This window comes from Pelmatolapia mariae, linkage group LG1 (assembly GCF_036321145.2).
Source record: "Pelmatolapia mariae isolate MD_Pm_ZW linkage group LG1, Pm_UMD_F_2, whole genome shotgun sequence".
Classification (NCBI taxonomy): Eukaryota; Metazoa; Chordata; class Actinopteri; order Cichliformes; family Cichlidae; genus Pelmatolapia; species Pelmatolapia mariae.
In genome coordinates this window covers 3067099-3086834 of record NC_086227.1, presented here as the reverse complement: position 1 = coordinate 3086834, position 19736 = coordinate 3067099, and the positions used below count along the sequence as shown (strand labels likewise).

Here is a 19736-nt window from a genome sequence, read left to right as displayed (position 1 = left end):
GTTATGCTGCAATAGGTCTGGAGGCTTTACTCTCTCTCTCATCACTGTTTATACACCACTTTGCACTTAATCATCAAAAGTTTAATCCATCACAGTACCTCAGACTAACCTGCACACAAACGATTTGTGCGTTTGCTGATATTTGTTGAGCCGATATAAATGTTGCATTTGAAATGAACTGCCACTTAAAAAACATTACCTTCCTGGTACTTGCGCCTCTTCTGTAGGATTAGCTAGATGCTGAAGTACTGTGAACTTTTGGACACCTGCACTCGTTCAGAAACTCAAACAAACAAAGAAAAAAAGCCACCCCACTTTAACTCCTGACTGGTGCTATAAATTATGTATACCTGCTTCGAAAATAAAAGGAGTAGAAAATACAGATATTTGTGTGAAAATGTAGGGAGTAAAAGTAAAAAGTTTTCACAGTAATACAGCAAGGAAGGATTTGTACTTCACCTTTGGTTATTATTAATCTCTGTGTCCAAAGTGTCTTTTCTCTTGTCTCCTTTCCCTCACTGGTTCTTCTGAGGTTTCTTCCCATTAAAACAGACTTTTCTTTCCTACTGTTGCCAAGTGCTTGCTCACAGGGGGGCATTTGATTGCTGTTTTTTTTTTTTTTTTTAACTTTTAACTGCATTTTCACAAGTTTTACAAAAACCCACCCCGTGGTTATTCACAATACAGCAAAATAATTAAATGATAGATTTCTCTAATTTTACACATTTAATTCTTATGGTTTAAGACCAAAGCGCCATGCTTTGACGCTTTGGTCTTAAACTATTTTAAGAGCTGCTTTTCTTTCATTGGCAGCATTTCTTTATCTTTGTGGGAACGGCAAACACACAATTATCCCATACATGATGTATTTACCCAAAAACAAGGTTAACAAATCATTCCTTAACAAGTGGATATTATTTGTTGACGTAAAAGGAACTATCCAATTAATTATTAATTACATTTATTAACTTGAAAAATAGCCACCATCAGTTGGTATGTAATTAAAGATGCAAGCAATTTCTGTTTAACTTTATGGAAGTGGGCACCAGCATATTTGATTCTATTTTTAGATATTTTTATGCACAGCCCTTTGAATGTCAAGGTATACATCAAACACACATTCATGCTTGTGAACCACATAAGGTATGCCAGGCCACATACAATATGTAAATGGCTGTCAGTGTCCCTGAGAAACCTCTTTCTTTTTCCTCCAGCAATCACATCGTGCCCTACTTCACAGCCTGTCTTTGTCTCTGCACAGGAGTCCATCGAAAAATTAGCTTCACGAGTAAGATCATTCATTGTGCCTGAGAACTTGAAGTTCGATTCTTCACCTCTCTTGATCAGAATAAAGCTCGAGCAAGCAGATTGGTTTACTGATGAACCTCTTATCTACCTTAAGATTATATTATGCAGCAATGGTGATCACTTATTGTCCCTGTCATGCATTTAACCTGCGTTTATCAGACACTAACACTCTTATTGTCATGGTCCTTGGGTTTAGTGATTCCTTTTGGTTTTAGGGATCACTTGCATTTAAATTTGTCTCATTTGTAACATTAATCGCCTAAGACCCGAACTCTTCCAAGGCATGCTTTTTTAATTTCTCTTTGATATTTGGGCTGATTGGGACCCGATGAATGTAAAAACAAAGAATTACCAGATTTATTTATTTTTTTACCTTATTTTTGTTTCTAAGAAAAATAAGAGCCACATATGGTAAACGGCCTGCATTTGTATAGCGCTTTACTTAGTCCTTAAGGACCCCAAAGCGCTTTACACTACATTCAGTCATCCACCCATTCACACACTGGTGATGGCAAGCTACATTGTAGCCACAGCTGCCCTGGGGTGCACTGACAGAGGCGAGGCTGCCGGACACTGGCGCCACCGGGCCCTCTGACCACCACCAGTACGCAAACATGGGGTTAGTATCTTGCCCAAGGATATTTAGCATGCAGCCAGGAGGCAGCCTGGGATCGAACCACCGACCTTCTGATTAGTGGCTGACCTGCTCTGCCACCTGAGCTACAGCCACCGAGGATATTCGTTTAAAATTTTGATAGAAGAGTAGCAGTATAATGTCCTCGTAAGTGGATATCAGGGCCTTGTAGAGCAAAATTGATTATTTTAGAATAAATAACCCAAAATGTGATGTCCACATATGTGGACGCCAGGTCCTAGGAGGTTAAGGTTGCAATTGTCCTTTATATCTTTTATTATATCCTCTGTTTGTTATGTAATGTTCTTTGATCTCTTTTCCCATCCATATCCCCGTGTCTGTCCTGTCTCTGTGGTTGTCGTGTTTCCACTTTGGCCATTCTATACCTTCTGTCTTGACTCTCTGTTTATCATCTGTCTCTGTTTGCATGTCTTGGTCTGTGTCTCAGTGGGTTAATTCCTGCTTTATTGTGATAGCCTCCTGTGCTGTGTGTGCTGTGTTGAGTTTAATTCCCCTTGTTCCTGCTGTGTTTTCCTCTGTTCTGTGCATCCTCACCATAAGATAGTGTGTTTTCTTGCTATGTGTTTCCTGTTTGCTCCCCTCTCACTCAGCAAATATTTTCTTTTTGCCTTCCTTAGATAAACCAGAAATAAAGCTGAGTTCAGGTCCTGTCTCTGCAGTCCTGCACTGCAGTCCAGATCCTTTCACGTTGCTGATCTGTGACACTTAGCATCTTGCATGCGTTCTAGCAAATGTGGTATGCAGGGTAGCTTCATCCACACAACTAATGCTGATTACAAACTGAATCTGAATGTATGGTATGAAAATGAAAATGATTGTCAAGAATCCATTTCTAAGAAAATGCTGCCAAGCTACCAAATTATACAAGAAATGAACTGAAAATCAGGCAATCAGCAACAGGTTTGATGGAGTGATTAATCCAGATGGAATTATCGATTAAAATCATCTACAGTAGTGTTTTGTGGCTGTTTCAGCCAGTGTTGTTGGGGATCTTGAGAAAATTGATGGAACTCTGAACATGGACGATCAGATGTTGATTCACATCCAGTACCATTATTAAAAATGTCTCATGGCAACATCTTCATTAGTCAGTATGAAAGTGGTGCCAAATACAGTGCTGTAGGTGTGATTGCTGTCAACGTGAATTATAATCTTACCAAATCTTTGTTAATCCTTAGCCAGCAGTTTCAGGGTTCCTTCAATGTACTGCTACCCCTGGAAGATGATTAGCATGGTCGCTTCTGTGTCTAGCTTCATGTTTCTCAGGATAGAATCACCAATAACCAGTATAACCACTAATGACAGTGTTTGCCTTGGCAGGTGTGCCACAGAGTGGGGTATACCAGGGTCTTCTGTTTAGAGCTACACTTTCTCGGTCACCCAGCCAGGCTGATTTCCCCAATCTGCTGGGGAACAGCTAATGGTGGCTATGCTACCTTTGCCCACACGACTACAGGGGCCTAGCTAACTAAAGGCTATTCCAGAGCTACATTTTTTGTACAGGTATCAATATTACTAAAGTAGGTTAAAGAACATCTAGACATTTGACACATCCAACAGGTAAATGTGTGAAGTGTGAATAAAGAACCCAAGCTAGTAGTGATTCATTTAACAATTAAGCTAATAGCTATGTCAACCTAGTTGTTATGTACAGGTTTATAATTAAACAAGATTAACCTGCAGAAAAACACTAACGTGCAGTGATCCAATAACAAAATGTAATTCGGTATGGGTGGCTACGTCATTTTTATAAACGTCTTTTTATAAGATGAAAATGTGTCAGTTGTTTGAAATAATCACATTTTAAATGCTTTTGTCATTTAATGTCAGTTAATACTTTACCTTTGTGCTTAATATTTTAAAACACTGTGTCAGATAAACTGTGTGACTCTGACCATTTCAGGGTCTTGGGCCTTTGTTTCTATTCATTTGCCCCAGTTGTTAGTCAAGCCTCAACAATACAGCGAAGTATGGAGAAAAATGACGTAACACGGTGGCAGATTTGTGTAGCTGAACTGTTACATCATCTGCACCGAGTAAGCAAGAAAATCTGTAAAAGCCACAGGGCTGATTCTGAATCTAACACACACACACACACACACACACACACACACACACACACACACACACACACACACACACACACACACACAGGCATTCTCTGTGATCAACATTAAAATGCACTAAATCTGCATATAGCCAGCAAGCGACTCAACATGATACAAGCTGTGCCAGGCAAAAGAGGGAGAGCTGGGCTCTGAGTGGGCTCCAAGTGTGTGTGTGTGTGTGTGTGTTTTAAGTCAAAGAACTTGGGATTAGAGGTTAAGGGAGTAAAACATGGGAATCAAGGATGTGAGTAAAGGATGGAAGCAAAAGATGGGAAGAGTGGGTGTGGCACCAACCTCTGCAGCAGGCTGAACCCATGGTATCCAATCCAGATGTCCCATCCCAAAGTCCACAGCTCAAGTGTCCCCCAGGGGTTGAAAACAGATAAATACACACCCGAAATCTGAGGCTGACTGACTGGCCAATCCTAGCTACCACTCATAGATGTAGCTGAGCGCTTAAGGTTGAGTAAGAAATGGTGTGAATGAAGGGGAAGAGGGAGGGCGTGGTGGGGAGGTAGCAGATGTCAACAGTGCTGAGGTTCTTTGGGGGTAATCCCGCTTCGCTGCCGTGTTTCATTTAGACCTTCACCGGGTCGCTGCTGTGCTCAGGCTGCTCACTGATGGGTGGCATCCATGAGAAGAGGTCAACAATCGCAGGATTACATCTTTAGATTAGATTAGATTTCTCTCTCTCTTCATTCATCTGCCTCTCAACCTCATTTTTCCCTGTCCTCTGTTGTATTTTTATTTATTTATTTTTTGGTTTGTTTGTTCATCTTTTCTCATTTTGTCTAAGGCCCATTAATCCCTGAGCTATCTGCGCTGTGCACAAACTACTCTAAAGACCAGAGTCACTATTCAAGTGATGCTTAGTGCTCATTTCAGTTGCTGATTTTAACCTCATAGCATTCACCCCATCACCACAACTGTACAGGGTTTGGGTTTTGCTTTAACCAGAGAAACAGTTTCAGAAACTAAAACAAGTTACATTTTTTTTAAATTTTCAGCTTGGGTGTTCCAAACAGGCAAAAACTCTATCCAAGAAGCTGACCTTAACCAAACCATAACCCCAGCCATAGATGGGCCACCAGAGACTTTGCAGATTAAGATACGATTAAATATATGTTGAAGCTGTAAATGATTTGTGGTTGTTTGCTTCACTTGAAAAGTGAAAATGTCACTTTATCAGGTGTTAAACTGAAGCAGAGTCTGTTGCTTTCACCAATCTGCCGCTCCAGCGTGGCAACTAAGCAACAAAGGTAATAAATAGATAGAGAGATAGCAAGATGGAAAAAAAAACATGGAATTTGTTCAAAAAATACTTCTTATCATGTTTGAATGTTCGTGAAAAATTGTTCTCATCTTTCATCTTCTCACCTCCCTCACACATGAACACACACACACACACACACACACACACACACACACACACACACACACACACACACACACACACACACACACACATAGAGATGGAGGAATAATGCTATGCCTTTTACACTACATATCTCTATGAAGGCATTTTATGTAATTCAACCTTATCAAGCATTCCAGGCTAAGGATCGCTGCTATATTTGGGTTTGCACAAAGTGAAGGCTCACTCAGCTTTAATATTTTATGTGTGAAAGCACATCGACATTCACTTATATTGGAATAAATCATTTCCAAAATCAATGTGACAGCAGCGGCTTATTGTGCTGTGACAGTGCATGTAAATATGAACAATACCCCTCCATTGTTTTCTCTTATAGTACACTCTGAATTTGTACATGTCAAATCATGCTGGGGTCATCACTGGTCCAGTTATTGAGTTTGTTATAGACTTTCAGTTTGTTCGTTGAGATAACTTATGTTCTGCTGCTGTTTCAGTTAATCTTGAGGTCTTTTTTTCCTTTGCCTCTCAGTTTTCATTATTTATATTCCTACTTTTTGATTTCTTGTTTTATTATGTGACTGCCCTTCTTGTGTCCAGTCTGTCCCAGTCTTGTCTCCGTGTCATCCTTTGTCTCTCTGGTCATGCTCCCGTGTCTGTCTGGTCTCTCTGTATTCTGTTTTGGTGGCTGTCTACGTTCCCTGTCTTGTCTAGTTAATATGTTTGTAGTCCTGTCCCTGTGCTCATCTCTCTGTGTTCTGTCCCTTTGTCTCCCAGTCTGTCCAGTCTCCATGTCTGTTTATCCCCAGTTCCAGTGTCTAAAACACATGTTAGTCTGAGAGCTCTGGTTCTGGTTCTTCTTCCCAGTGGTGTGGTTAATTTGTGTCAGTGATGTCAACACAGTAACACACACTCCAGAGCAGTTCGTTTATGGTGTGAATCCGACCTCAACCCTAACCAATTATAGAGCTGCTTTTCTTCTAAATGTGGCGAGGTACTCTAGATGTGCAAAGGTCTGTACGAGCTAGCAGCTAGCCATGAAAACAACGTAATTTCTCGGTGCTCTCCAAAAGTCCAGGATACACCATCTTTTTCCTGTGTTTACTTTTGTTGCTGTCAACCGAGACACATCTGGCCAGTGAGTGGGCTGAACATTCTCACATGGTTTGTAGTGACACATTGTGTCTCTGCTTCCCTTAGTCGCCCTCCTGCGTCTCCCTCTGTTCTTTGTTGTGTTGTCCCTCATGGTGTGTGTAGTCTCTGTCTGGTTGGCCCTGCCCAGCTTTACCTGTTGTGTTTTGTTGATTTTTTACCAGCAATAAAGCAGTGGTTTTTGGTTTTATAGTCTTTCTGCTGAGTCCTGCATTCCCGGTCCACTCCCTGCCCGCCACTGTCATGTCTTGGACTCTTGCCTCAAAAGACGTTCAGTGTGAGGATTTTATCCAATACTAATGACTTAATATGCTCACTCCAGTAATTCATGCAATTTCCCCTTTTAAACTCCTGCAAACAAGCAGAGGCTGGTTACAGTCTTTTGTATCTTTTTCAGATGTTTAAAGAGAAGCAGTTTTTCCTCTAAACCTCTTAGGCGGCTGGTGGGCCTTTGGAAGTCTTGTGACTCTAGACTGGCAAACTGAGACTACAGTTCTCAAGCTGCATGCACACTGGAACAGATTTTCTTGCCACACATTGCTTGAAAACTGACGGCTGGACATTTGAGGCTCTAGTTGTCTACGTATATTCTAATGTATTCACTACAAGATTATATGTCAAACGGCAATATTCTTCACTGTCATTAGTAGTCGCTTGTCTCAAGTTGAGAAAAGTTTATAGAATAGAATAGAATAGAATAGAATACGCCTTTATTGTCATTGTACGTGTATAACAAAACTGTGGGTGCTCCACACCAACTGTGCTGGAATAAAATATAAATAGTAGACAGCAGGAATAAATAGCAAACATGAGAAATACTTTATATACAAAAATAAGAGAGAGCCACACATTAGAGTACAAAATAGTTGCAAAGTGATTGGAAGCAGTGCAAAGAAAAGACTTGGTCTGCATAGAGTCTGTGTGAGTGGCCTGAGTGATTCAGGTTACTCAGACCATGGCTCAGAGGTCAGAGGTGAGTGGGCAGGGGTGGGGCGTGGGGGGATAGTGTATGTTAACAGTTCTAATGGCCCAGGGGAAGAAGCTGTCTGTTTTGTTTTAAGGACGTTCAGCGTCAGGTTATTTTCTGAGCACCAGCAGGACAAGTTCTCTACTATGCTGTCTCATCTCCATCAGAGATGAGCCCAACCACGGTGATGTCATCGACATACTTGATGATGACGTTAGTTGGGTGGGTTGGTGTACAGTCATAGATGTACAGGGCGTACAGAACCAGGGGCAGGCGGCAGGGGGGATGTTAAGGTGGTCCAGTTTGGTCGTGAAAAGTCTGGGATTCTGGTGCTGATTGCTGAGCTGTAGTCCATGAAGAACCTCCTCACGCAGCTCTTCCTGTTCTCCAGGTGGTTAAGCGCTCTTACTATCTGCTCTTAGCACTTAATGACTACAGACACGAGGGTTATAGATTGATAGTCATTGATGCTGCCTATACCAGTCTTTTTGGGTATGGGAATGATGGCAGAGGCTTTCAGACAGGTGAGAACGGTGGCATGAGTCAGGGAGAGGTTGAACAGCCTGGTGAGGATCCCTGCCAGCTGTTCAAAGCAGGCTTTAACCACAGCTCCTGGGAGGCCGTCAGGGCCGGCAGCGCTCCTAGGGTTCACCGCTCTCATTGTTTTCACCAGCTTCCCATCTCCAGCAGTTATTTAACATGTCGATGAGTGTGATTCATTTTCTGTGGTTTCTGATCACCTCATCGCTACAAATCCTTTCCAGTGTGAACACAGCTTCAGGCTGTTACTCCCAGTGTTTTGTAGTAGGTTTGGTGAAGTCTACTTTTCACTGTGGCTATAATTGACCTATTTCTGCTTCTTTTGCAAAGGTTTATTTAAATATTTAACACAAAGTCTACATTTATGTTTGAGTTATTTTGAATTATTAGTCTTTTCATTATTTACTTGTTTAGTTATTTTTTTTTTGCATGATTTTTCATTTCACTATAATAAACTGTAATAGTACCGTATTTGCTAATAAAATAAACTGGACACATCATCTTGACTTTGAATGTAAAGCTTATAATATTTGCATTAACATTAGCAATTTAAATCTGATATAGAAATGATGTCGTCTTTGTTTCTATAAAATTAAAAAAGCATGATAATCACCATATGTCTGCATCTGTCTGAGTAGGTGCATCAATCTTATTCGGAGAACACTGAGCTCATACAGATTGTCAGATACCTCCATGATCAGAGTCATACCGGTTTGTTTGCATTCAGAGACAGCATGTGCTGTAGCAGATGGTTTATTACGAGGACGTTTTTAGTGGGATTTTCACTCACTCTTTGTGGAAGAAAACTGTAGGCATAGCATTTGGGTTTTAGATGTTGCTATTAACCAGCAGCTCTTTTGAGCTCCATTAGTGGTCTAAATGCATCAGTTAGCTGAAGTACTTTACAAAGACAGCAAATCTGTAGCAATTACACCGCTATAGACACAGAGTAATGCCAGTATTGGAATTGATTTCAAAATCCTGCTCCTCACATACAAGTTCTTGAATAATCAGGCCCCATCTTATCTTAATGACCTTGTAGTACCATATCACCCTATTAGAGCACTTCGCTCTCACACTGCAGGCTTACTTGTTGTTTCTAGAGTATTTAAAAGTAGAATGGGAGGCAGAGCCTTCAGTTTTCAGGCCCCTCTTCTGTGGAACCAGCTTCCAGTTTGGATTCGGGAGACAGACACTATCTCTACTTTTAAGATTAGGCTTCAAACTTTCCTTTTTGCTAAAGCATATAGTTAGGGCTGGACCAGGTGACCCTGAATCCTCCCTTAGTTATGCTGCAATAGGTGTAGGCTGCTGGGGGATTCCCATGATGCATTTAGTATTTCTTTTCAGTCACATTTCTCGCTCAACATGTGTTAATAGACCTCTCTGCACTGAATCATAATTGTTATTAATCTCTGTCTCTCTTCCACAGCATGTCTTTATCCTGTCTTCCTTCTCTCACCCCAACCAATCACAGCAGATGGCCCCGCCCCTCCCTGAGCCTGGTTCTGTCGGAGGTTTCTTCCTGTTAAAAGGGAGTTTTTCCTTCCCACTGTTGCCAAACTGCTTGCTCATAGGGGGTCATGTGATTGTTGGGTTTTTCGCTGTATGTATTATTGTAGTGTCTACCTTACAACCTTATGTTGTGATTTGGCGCTGTATAAATAATATTGAATTGAATCTTAGAATAGTAAATATATATTAAATAAAGAAATCTTACAAGCTAAAATAATCACAATCAGAGTAAAATAAAAGTTAAACACATATACCGGGTTTATCAAATGCTCGCACACAGATTATTTAACACCTCTAAACTGACCAGATTTGATCCAGGAAAAGCTTCCCTGGACCAAAGTATTGATCATTTGTGTTGGCTCAAACAGCCCTGGATTGTCCTGACATAAACGTACACTTTCATCCCCTTGGCAGTCATCTTGTAATCCAGTGGAAGGGATTATTGCAATAAATCATTTAGGAGGATCTAACCAAATGTGAGGATTTGAAATGTATCCCAAGAGAGATTCGGGAATATGCACTTGGTGGCTGAAGAATAATAGATGCGGTTGGACTGAGGATAAGAAAATATGCTTCTTTGTTACTCACCTATATCAGACTCTTTGTGGTTCTTGATGAGCTCAGCAAGCTCAAAGTTTCCAGCAATAATGGCGACCTGGTGAGAGAAACAGCCAAGCACAGACACGAGAGAGAGCAAGTGTGAGACGGAGAAAAAGAAACACAAGAATTTACACGTGGATTTTTTTAAAAACAAAAGTAACCTTTTGTGAACTGCTCTGAGAAACAAATCATGAAAATGAAGCAACTACATGACGATAAACTAACTGACGTTTTGGTCCTTTGTGAAAAAAGCAATGCAAATTAGCCATATGGTGTGATCTTAGGAGCTTTCTGATTGGTTAATGTTTTCTTTCCTTTCTTTTCCATTTGAAGGATAGATAAATAGTTCATTTATAAATATCTATTCATTATTCTTCTTTTTACTCTCCAATAAATGATCAAATAATAAATTACTTTATTAATGACTAAACATAAGAATGCTTTCTTTCACTCCTGGCCTTCCATGCAACATGAGGTTCTTACAGAATAATTCACAAGGGAACCACAAATGATTGTCTCTAAAAGCAAGAACACATAACAGAAGAAAATGACCAAAGTGCAAGCAGGAAAAAGCGTTAATCACAATAATGAGAGTCTTTTTTTCCCTTCAAATTGGTAAGATCAAGCAGTGGGTTCTCCAAGCTGGAGAAGCCTGGAATCTACTTACCTATTACACACATACACTGATCAGACATAACATTGTGTCCATTGAAAGGAAATAACACCGATTACCTGTTTATTATGTCACCTGTAAGTAGTTAGGGTACACACAGAGCAAGTGAAGATCTGTTCCCAAAGCTGATGTGTTAGAAGGAGGAAAACTGGGCAAGTTTGAGTTTGGCTAGACGACTAGATCAGAAAAGTGCAGATCTGTGGAGTGGTCCCAGTCTGCAGTGGATAGCATCTATAAAAAGTGGTCCAAGGAAGGAACAATGGTGAACCAGTGGCAGGGTCAAGGCTTGCTGATGCATGTGGTGAGCAAAGGCTGCCTGTGTGGTCGGATAAAACAGATGAGCAACTGTGGCTCAAATTGCCTCAAAGTTAAAGCTTGTTCTGATAGAAAGGTATAAGAAATCAGCGTGGATTGGGGCTGCATAGCCGCAGCGCGGTCGGGGTGCCCATGCGACCGCACTCCATTGCTGAAAGCACCAACAATAGGAGCATCACATGTGAGCATCAGGACTGGACCATGGGGCAATGGAAGAAGGTGGCCTACTCTGATGAATCACGTTTTCTTTTACATTTTTGGCTGGCCAGATGCATGTGCGTCACTTACCTTGGGAACACCTGGCACCAGGATGCTCTGTTGGGAAACCTTGGGTCCTGCCATCTATGTGGACGTTACTTTGACACATACATCTGCGTAAGCATTGTTGGAGACCATGTTGACCCTTTCACTGGAAAGGTATTCCCTGATGGCAGGATAATGTGTCCTGCCACAAAGCAAAAATACTTTGGCGATGGTTTGAAGAGTACAGGGTGGGCCATTTATATGGATACACCGTAATAAAATGGGAATGGTTGGTGATATTAAAGTCCTGTTTGTGGCACATTAGTATATGTATATGTATACTTGTAAATAACTCATGAAAGAATAAAGTTACGTTGAAACCAAGCACACCATTGTTTTTCTTGTGACATTACCAATAAGTTTGATGTGTCACATGGCCCTCTTCCTATTGAAAAAACAAAAGTTGTATCCAAGATGGCCGACTTCTAAATGGCCACCATGGTCACCACCCATCTTGAGGAGTTTGCCCCCTCACATATACTAATGTGCCACAAACAGGACTTTAATATCACCAACCATTCCCATTTTATTACAGTGTATCCATCTAAATGGCCCACCCTGTACAACAATGAGTTTGAGATGTTGACTTGACCTTCAAATTCCTCAGATCTCAATTTAATTGAGCATCAGATACCAGAGCACACCTTCAGTGGAGGTCTAATGGAGTCCATGCCTCCACAAGTCGAGGCCGGTTTGGCAGAAAAAGGGGGACGAACACAATATTAGGAAGGGGATCATAATATTATGTCTGATCAGTGTACGTACATATTTCAAGTCAATATTCACTTAACACCTGTCCACAAGTCACATGTTTGTGGTTCTCTTGATGCATTTACTGTTAAAAATGGAAAGCTAAAGCTAAAGCTACAACTGAAATGAGACTTTTTTGAAATTTTATCATGTAAGGCACAAGCACTAGCTCCGTGAGTTGTCATTTGTGGTGATGAGACATCCTGGCCATAACCCTAGCTCTATTTGGGCGGGAAAAAAACAAAAAGGCTGACACCCAGTGTTAAAATATTGTGATTTTTAATTTTCTGACCATGTGAGAATTAAGTAGTTCTGTCAATCCGAAAACTAGATTGAAGCACTAACTCTAAATCTTCAGCATTCCTACTTAAGGTGGCTCAGAGCTCGGAGGGTTAAAAGAAAAAAGTACTGATTGCACCATTACTCATGGAAATGGAAGGTAGAGGTTTGGAGAAGTGACGTGAACCACATATTGTAACATTTTTGTGTATTTATCTTAATTGCTTTAATGTTTAGATAATACAACAAACTGTCAAGCCCACAAATTAATATTGACCTTCATTCTTCAAACTGAGAAATATGAAGTGTGATTGAAAGTTCTCAGAATTGATCCATAAAAATCAAACACCTTATCCAACTTACATTTGGCTGATCTTCCAGTCAATTTCAGGCATCTGCACAGATATTGGTTTCTGTTCACACTGGTCTTCAATAACTGTTCCTTACAAACTTTCTGACTTGCCCTCTTCAGTGAAAAATAGTCCTTCAGTTTAGTTACTCTTTAGGTTGTACAATCTCTTTTTCTTCTTCTATTTCTTTGGTTTTCCCCCTTTGTCTTCTTAGCTGAGAGCATTTGACTCCTGCATTTTTATTCTAGATACACTTTCAGTGGCTCTGCGTACATAATGATTCATTATTCAAAACTCTGAAATTTTAATTTAGGCAATGGAGCTGAAAATTCTTGTTGTGCAAATGCCACTTACATACTTTTATTTAGACTGCCATCCTTCAAAAATAAATATTTCATTTGATAATAATTAATGTTCATGTTCATAGTTGGGGTCCTAACTTACCTACAATACTGGAAAAGCTTTTCATTTCTTTTTAACTCTTATCTTATCAACAAGTAATTAACTGGTGACCCGGTGGATGGCATAACATCATGGTGTCTTGCACTATTTTCTTCTAATGTCTTGCTCTTATTCTTCGTATATTACAGTCACTTCAATCGTTCAAATCAGTGGACTTCATTACACAGAAGTGTGATCTGTATGTGGCCACCAGAGGGCAGTAACGGGATTTCTTGCTGAGCTGGTTAAACAGGTTGTTACACTGTCAGTGACCCAGATCGTGCTGCCTGTTATCGTGCTGTTGCTTACAGTCAGCTCTGCAGGCACAGTGCTTGCTGAGTGTTACAGGTTTACAGTACGCCTGGAGTCAAGATCACGGCAGTAAAAATAGTCAGATTCATTTTCCCGCTGCACATATGCACTCACACACACACACACACACACATGTCTGGTTTGCTATCCTCGTGGGGACATCCCATTGACATAATGCTTTCCCTAGCCCCTTACCCTAACCCTAACCATTAAAAATGAATGCCTAACCCTAACCCTTACCCTAAACCTAACCATAACCTAATTGTAACCCTGACAGTAAAACCGCATTTTGAGTGTGAAAATTGCTTTCAACCCCGAGGGGACCTGGATTTTGGTCCCCACGGTGCAGAAAGTCCCCACCAGGATAGTAAAAGTCAGATTTTGGTCCCCACCAGGATAGTACGAACCCGTACACACACACACACACACACACACACACACACACACACACACACACACACACACACACACACACACACACACACTTCATGGGAAGCCTAGAAGCATTATATAAGTGTGCCTCCTCTGATTCCCGGAGAACAAATATTCAGTAAAGAAGAGAGCGATAGAAGAGTGAGCATGTGTATTATCAAAGCATTGCTGGCTTAAGTAGTAAACTCTGCTCCCTTTTTTGTTCTTTATATATAAATGAATCAAAAAAGATCGTTTTTGAGACACACTTAGGAATTTCAAAAGGACATGTTTTCCACCAGTTTGACTCCTTTTCACATTTCTGTTATCAACCTGCATTCAGATACAAAAGGGAAAAAATGCTTGCTTTTAAATAAGATGTGAGTCACTGAATGTAAATTTAGTCTTATATTTTTGGTAACAAATGCGATGTTTCCTGTTAAGGAGATGGGGGAGGGGGTGCTGAATGCTGGCTGGATCGCCCACTCATTCTGAGGATCTCCCAGAGCGCATGCCACAAACTGTGACAAATCTATCAAAGCCTGTTCTTGAGGAGAAACTCTGATTGGATGGGAAGAGATGAGGCAAAGAAAAGAGATGAAAACGTCATTTCAACTATGACCTAGAATGAGGTAGCCGAACCTAATGTATTTGTAAGATGTTTGAAGCACTGAGACATGTACTGCCCATCAGCAATGTAATAATAGGATAAAATATGTCCCCCCTAAAACCTCTGTCTTATTGTTTTTTCTTTATCAATAAATGATCAGCTGTTTGGAACAGCATATGTGCCTTGTTTCCATTTAGGCTTTGATAAGGTAATTTCAAGGTCAAAAGATGTTTTAGCATCTAGGTTAAAATTTGAGGTTAGAATCACTTATAGACAGTTTTGAAAGTCTAGAGTGACATTAATGTTTCTGACCTGATTCTGACTATAATATAGTCATACAGTCCCATCACCTGTATTTACACATTTACACCTATGCTAATTACTATTTAAATTCTGGTTTGCTAATGGAATCAAGTGGCTCTGGGAATAATTTATTTTCATTTATTCAGCTACACTGAGAGTTAAACATACAATACACACTTCTTTCAGCATCTTCAAATAAGACACTTTACTCAGCATTTCTTTTCCAACACAAATTTTCCTTCAGAATCTCAAATTAATAGCTCTTAATTGATACTTTGATACTTAATACCTAAGCCCAGCTTACATAATCAGTGAAAAAGGGCAGCAATCGTCCAAAGAGTCCAAAGCTCACCAGAACAGAGTTGCTTTTGACCAGCAATACTAACCAAGCTATCGCTGCACATGGACCAAAAAGCTACTATAAATGGGCCTATATTTGGGTCTGAACAAAACTACAAACAAAGGCAGAAAACGACAAAGACTAAACTAACAAAACGTAAGCTGGGAAAAGGCTAAAAAACAAGTACAAAGAAACTAACTAAGAAACGAGCTCTGAAAAAACACCCAAATGACCTGTGAGAATCTCAGCAGCACTAAGCAATGAGGTAAAGGAGTGTCATTAGGAGGGGTTGATCTGTATGAACACAAATGGTCAACTTATTTCTGGAGGTATGGATGCTCGTGCTCCTCAATATTTTCTCAAAAACATATCAAACAAAAATGATAAATTGCTTAAAGCTCACGTTCATGTGTGAACAATCAAGTCAGGCACTCTGAGCCAATGAGTCATGGCTCTGGGAGATGTGAAGACAAACACTTTTTGCACCTCTTGCATCCTTACATATTGTGCAATAAACTGCACTGTGAATCTTCAGATGTGACCTTGTTTTATGTCATTTATTATGATGTTTCATTACAACTTTGTGTTCTAGTGCATCGGCAGTTATAGGAGCTTGTAGTTCTTTGTTCTCCGCTGATACTGGTCAGAGGTAGTCACAATGACTTCTGTGTGTCCAAGATGTAACAGTGGTACCCAGTCACCATCACACTGTTGCATTTCATTAGCTGGTTTCCACTGAATAGGATAACAAATTCACTTTTCAAAAGCTATTTTTCAAAAACAAAAGCAAAAGATTTTCTTGGATTCTAGCTATGCTGCCATGTAGCTACAGATGAGATGACGGCCATATTGAATGTCTATAACATAGCAACAGCACTGTGACGTATAAGCAGCTAAATGTGTTATGAATAACGTTGAGATCACACAAACATGATTTCTGAAATGTTGCTAAAGTTGATGTTTTCCCTTTTTCCAACTGCTACCTGAGCCATGTGTTTGTTGGCTCAGTGACCTTAGCTCCTTTTTGCTTCCAGTGTGGAAAGTGAAAGTCTCCAAACTAAATGGGCGCTCATTCAGGTCACAGGTACAGGTCCATCATTTTACAACACACAAGCTCAACATTTTGATAAGTTTCCAAATATTCACAATTTACCTTCAGACCCCAAAGCAACATCTGCCTTCCATTATCAAGCTGAACTTGAACAACAACCCCATAATGCATTGGTTGGTGATGTCATGACCCTGAGCTTTACTGAGGATTTATTTATTTATTTATTTTTTGTTTTTACTGGAGATTTATGCTTTAGTGGGAATTCTATTGAAGCAAAATCTAGCTACATCGTAACCTGATATGGGCCTCCTTAGAAATGGATCTACGCACCAATATTCTGAATGTCCTGTTCAGTAATGTCAATTCCTCCTGTGCATTTCTGCCATTTTGCCACAGTTTTTGAATTGATGAGTGAGAGAATGGCAATCATCCTCTTCATATAAGGAATGATAATCACGGCATCAATATAAGGACCCACAAATGTCAGTAAGCTCCTGGAAGTAGATAGATCATCATCTGTCGCGAAGGATACATCTGGCACAAAGTGGCTCTGTACTGTTTATTTTAGACCCTTGGAGAAACCCAGAGTTAAGGAAGCTACATATTTGGAATGGGATTAGCAAAAGCTAGTCTAAAATGGAGCTTACAGAATCCAACAGAAGACAGTTTCAAGTTTAACTGTGATCACAAACCAGGTACCAAACAAGCTACATGGATATGCAGTCACAATTTATCTCTCATTATCATTCTACCACCCACTATCACCACCACTACTGCCATCACCACCATCACCACCCCCACATCGATTCTTTTCCTGTTCTCCCATGGTTGTCATGGAGACAAATGGTTGTGTATAACACAGAAGTAACCGGATGGGGGTGGGAAGGATGTGGAGCCACTTAAAGCCGAGTGGAAATCAAGGCAACGGGTCGACCAGACCAAAAGAAAGAGATGGTGAAAGGACACCAGAAAAGGAAAATCAATCAAAACAATCACTGAAAAACAAAAGTCCAAACAGGAAGGAGAAAGGATTCGGTTAAATTGATCTACACTGCCCTTCAATTTTAAACTTAATCATTCCCCAGCACTGAGTAATTTGAGGGCCCAAACTTTTCTTTATACGTTTACATTTTTCCTTCATTTTCTTCCCATTGAGTCTATTTAAACTAACTCTAAGCGAAATGTCAAAAAATATGACCTAATAAAGTAAAATGAATTATTGCAGTGTTTTAATTGATCCAAAATAACTTAAAGGTCTCTAAAAAAATGACAATATTATTCAAGAGCTACTTCAACACTTTAACAAATTTTTTTTTTCTTTCGATAAGTCAGTCTGTCCTATAGGTTAGCCTATTGACCGCTGACTGATCACTGATATCTGGGCCAAGACGTCCACTTTCATTCATCATTCATTGATTACAGATGGAGTAAAAAAGCTGATAAAAAGCCAATTTGTCATCAGATCCACATGGTTTTCAGATTGCAATTTGGTGAATGTGACTCCTCGTTTTAGCTGCATGCAATTAAAGCCTGCTAGAATGTGACTGATCAATAGAGCTTATATTGCTAAGACAGATGCGTTGATGTTTGCATCCAACTCCATCCAGACTAATATTAACAATATGTTGTTAATGTTAGTCTGCTTGTAGTAAAACGTAATGGGACTTCACATATTTTTACTTTCAACATACTAAAGACTGGTTTTAAATAGTTTTACCCCTCAGGACCCCTCTCACAGTTTTCCATGATGGCTTGCTTATAGAAAACCCATATAGAAAGCTGTTGGCCATATGTAGGCACGCCTGCCTGGGGTTTGCCCTGTCCACACAGCCCCACAGTTCATCCACACCTATCCATCGTGTGCTAACACAGGCATGTTTGCACATTATTTATAATAATTAAAGACCGTACAGGGAAGTATGACTATTGTGGAGAAGTTGAAACCCCAGAAGATACTTCAGTGTGGTGTCAGAAATATGAGGCTGAGAGAAGGTGATCTATTCGAACCTGAAGTAAGATGGATTTTTATTGATTTACAGCAAAATAATTCAGGAAGTGAAAGATATCAGGCCATAGTCTATTTCCAGATTAATTTGTTGGATAGGAGCTGACTCTTTTTCCTTTCAGGACAAATGGCTACACAGTGCAGCAGGTTACATGTTATCCAAACCTACCTGGCCCTGTGTGAAAAAGTACTTGTCTCCTAAACCTAGTAAATGATTGGACCAGCCTTGGCAGCAAAAACCGCAATCAAGCGTTGAAGAGAACTGGCATTGAGTCTTGTTGTGGAGGAATTTTGGCCCACTCTTCTTGCAGAATTGTTTTAATTCAGCCACATTGCAGGGTTTTCAAACACAAACGGCCTGTTGAAGGAAATGCCAAAGCATTTCAATCTGATTTGAGTCTGGACTTTGATGAGGCCACTCCAAAAGGCTCAGTTGTTTTGTCTTTTTGAGCCATTCAGACGTGGACTTGCTGGTGTGTTTACAATCAGTGTTCTGCTACATAACCCAAGTGATCTTAAGCTTCAGGGCACAAAGTGATGGCCCGACATTCACCTTCAGGATTAAGGAGAGCAGATTTTCAGGTGTCCATTAATTATGGACCCAGAAGCATCAAAGCGGCCCCAGACCGATGCAATACTGCCGCCATGTTTGACTGTTGGTTTGATATTCTGTTTATGAAGTGCTGTTTTATATCAGACGACACAAACCTTCAGCTGTTAGCTCGTCAGTCCACAGTGATTTAACATATGTGACAGTTATGAGTCCTGAAATTGAACTTAGCTTTCCAGAAAGTTTGGTTAATGACAATTAATTCATGATTTAACAAGGGACAATTAGATTTTCATGGACAGGTTTGGATTGCTCTTCTCCCTTAATAAATGAAATAATCATTTAAGGCCTGCATTTTGCATTTACAAACAAACTATCTTTGATGATCTGATACTAATATGGGAAAAAAAACCTAAGAAATCATGAAGGAGGCAAATACTTTATACACAGCACTCTAGTAACCCTGTGTGAATAAGAGCATGGCTAATGAGAGGAGCTGTCTTTCTTTCTTTCTTTTCTTTTCTTTTTTTTTTTTTTAGCAACGAGTGTTGGTGGTTATACAATAAGGGGCACATTTGTCCCCACACTGTGGGGCTAGCTCATTAGTCCTCTGTGAGCCTAGGGGAGGCCTGGGTGGGGCCCCAGTAGTGTGGCCCACATCTGGGCCCCTCTCTGCTTAGTGTGAGGAGACCAAACTACAGGCTACCTCACTGAGGCCCACTGTGGGCTGTGTGGGTCTGTCTGCCATTCCCCCACATGGGTTGGGTTCCACAGGGACATGCTTCAGGGGTAAATTTAAATGCACTGGTTTTGGGCATGAAAACAA

The 19736-nt window shown here is 40.3% G+C and overlaps 1 protein-coding gene across 2 annotated transcripts in view; it reads right to left on the bottom strand.

Annotated features, from left to right (window-relative positions):
- Positions 1-19736, bottom strand: part of LOC134624915 (SH3 and multiple ankyrin repeat domains protein 2-like) — a 299782-nt gene that overhangs the window by 136934 nt on the left and 143112 nt on the right. For both annotated transcript variants that reach the window (XM_063470103.1, XM_063470113.1), the window contains exon 10: positions 10206-10272. In XM_063470103.1, the coding sequence (XP_063326173.1) occupies positions 10206-10272 (67 nt within the window). The remainder of the gene's footprint in view (positions 1-10205; positions 10273-19736) is intronic.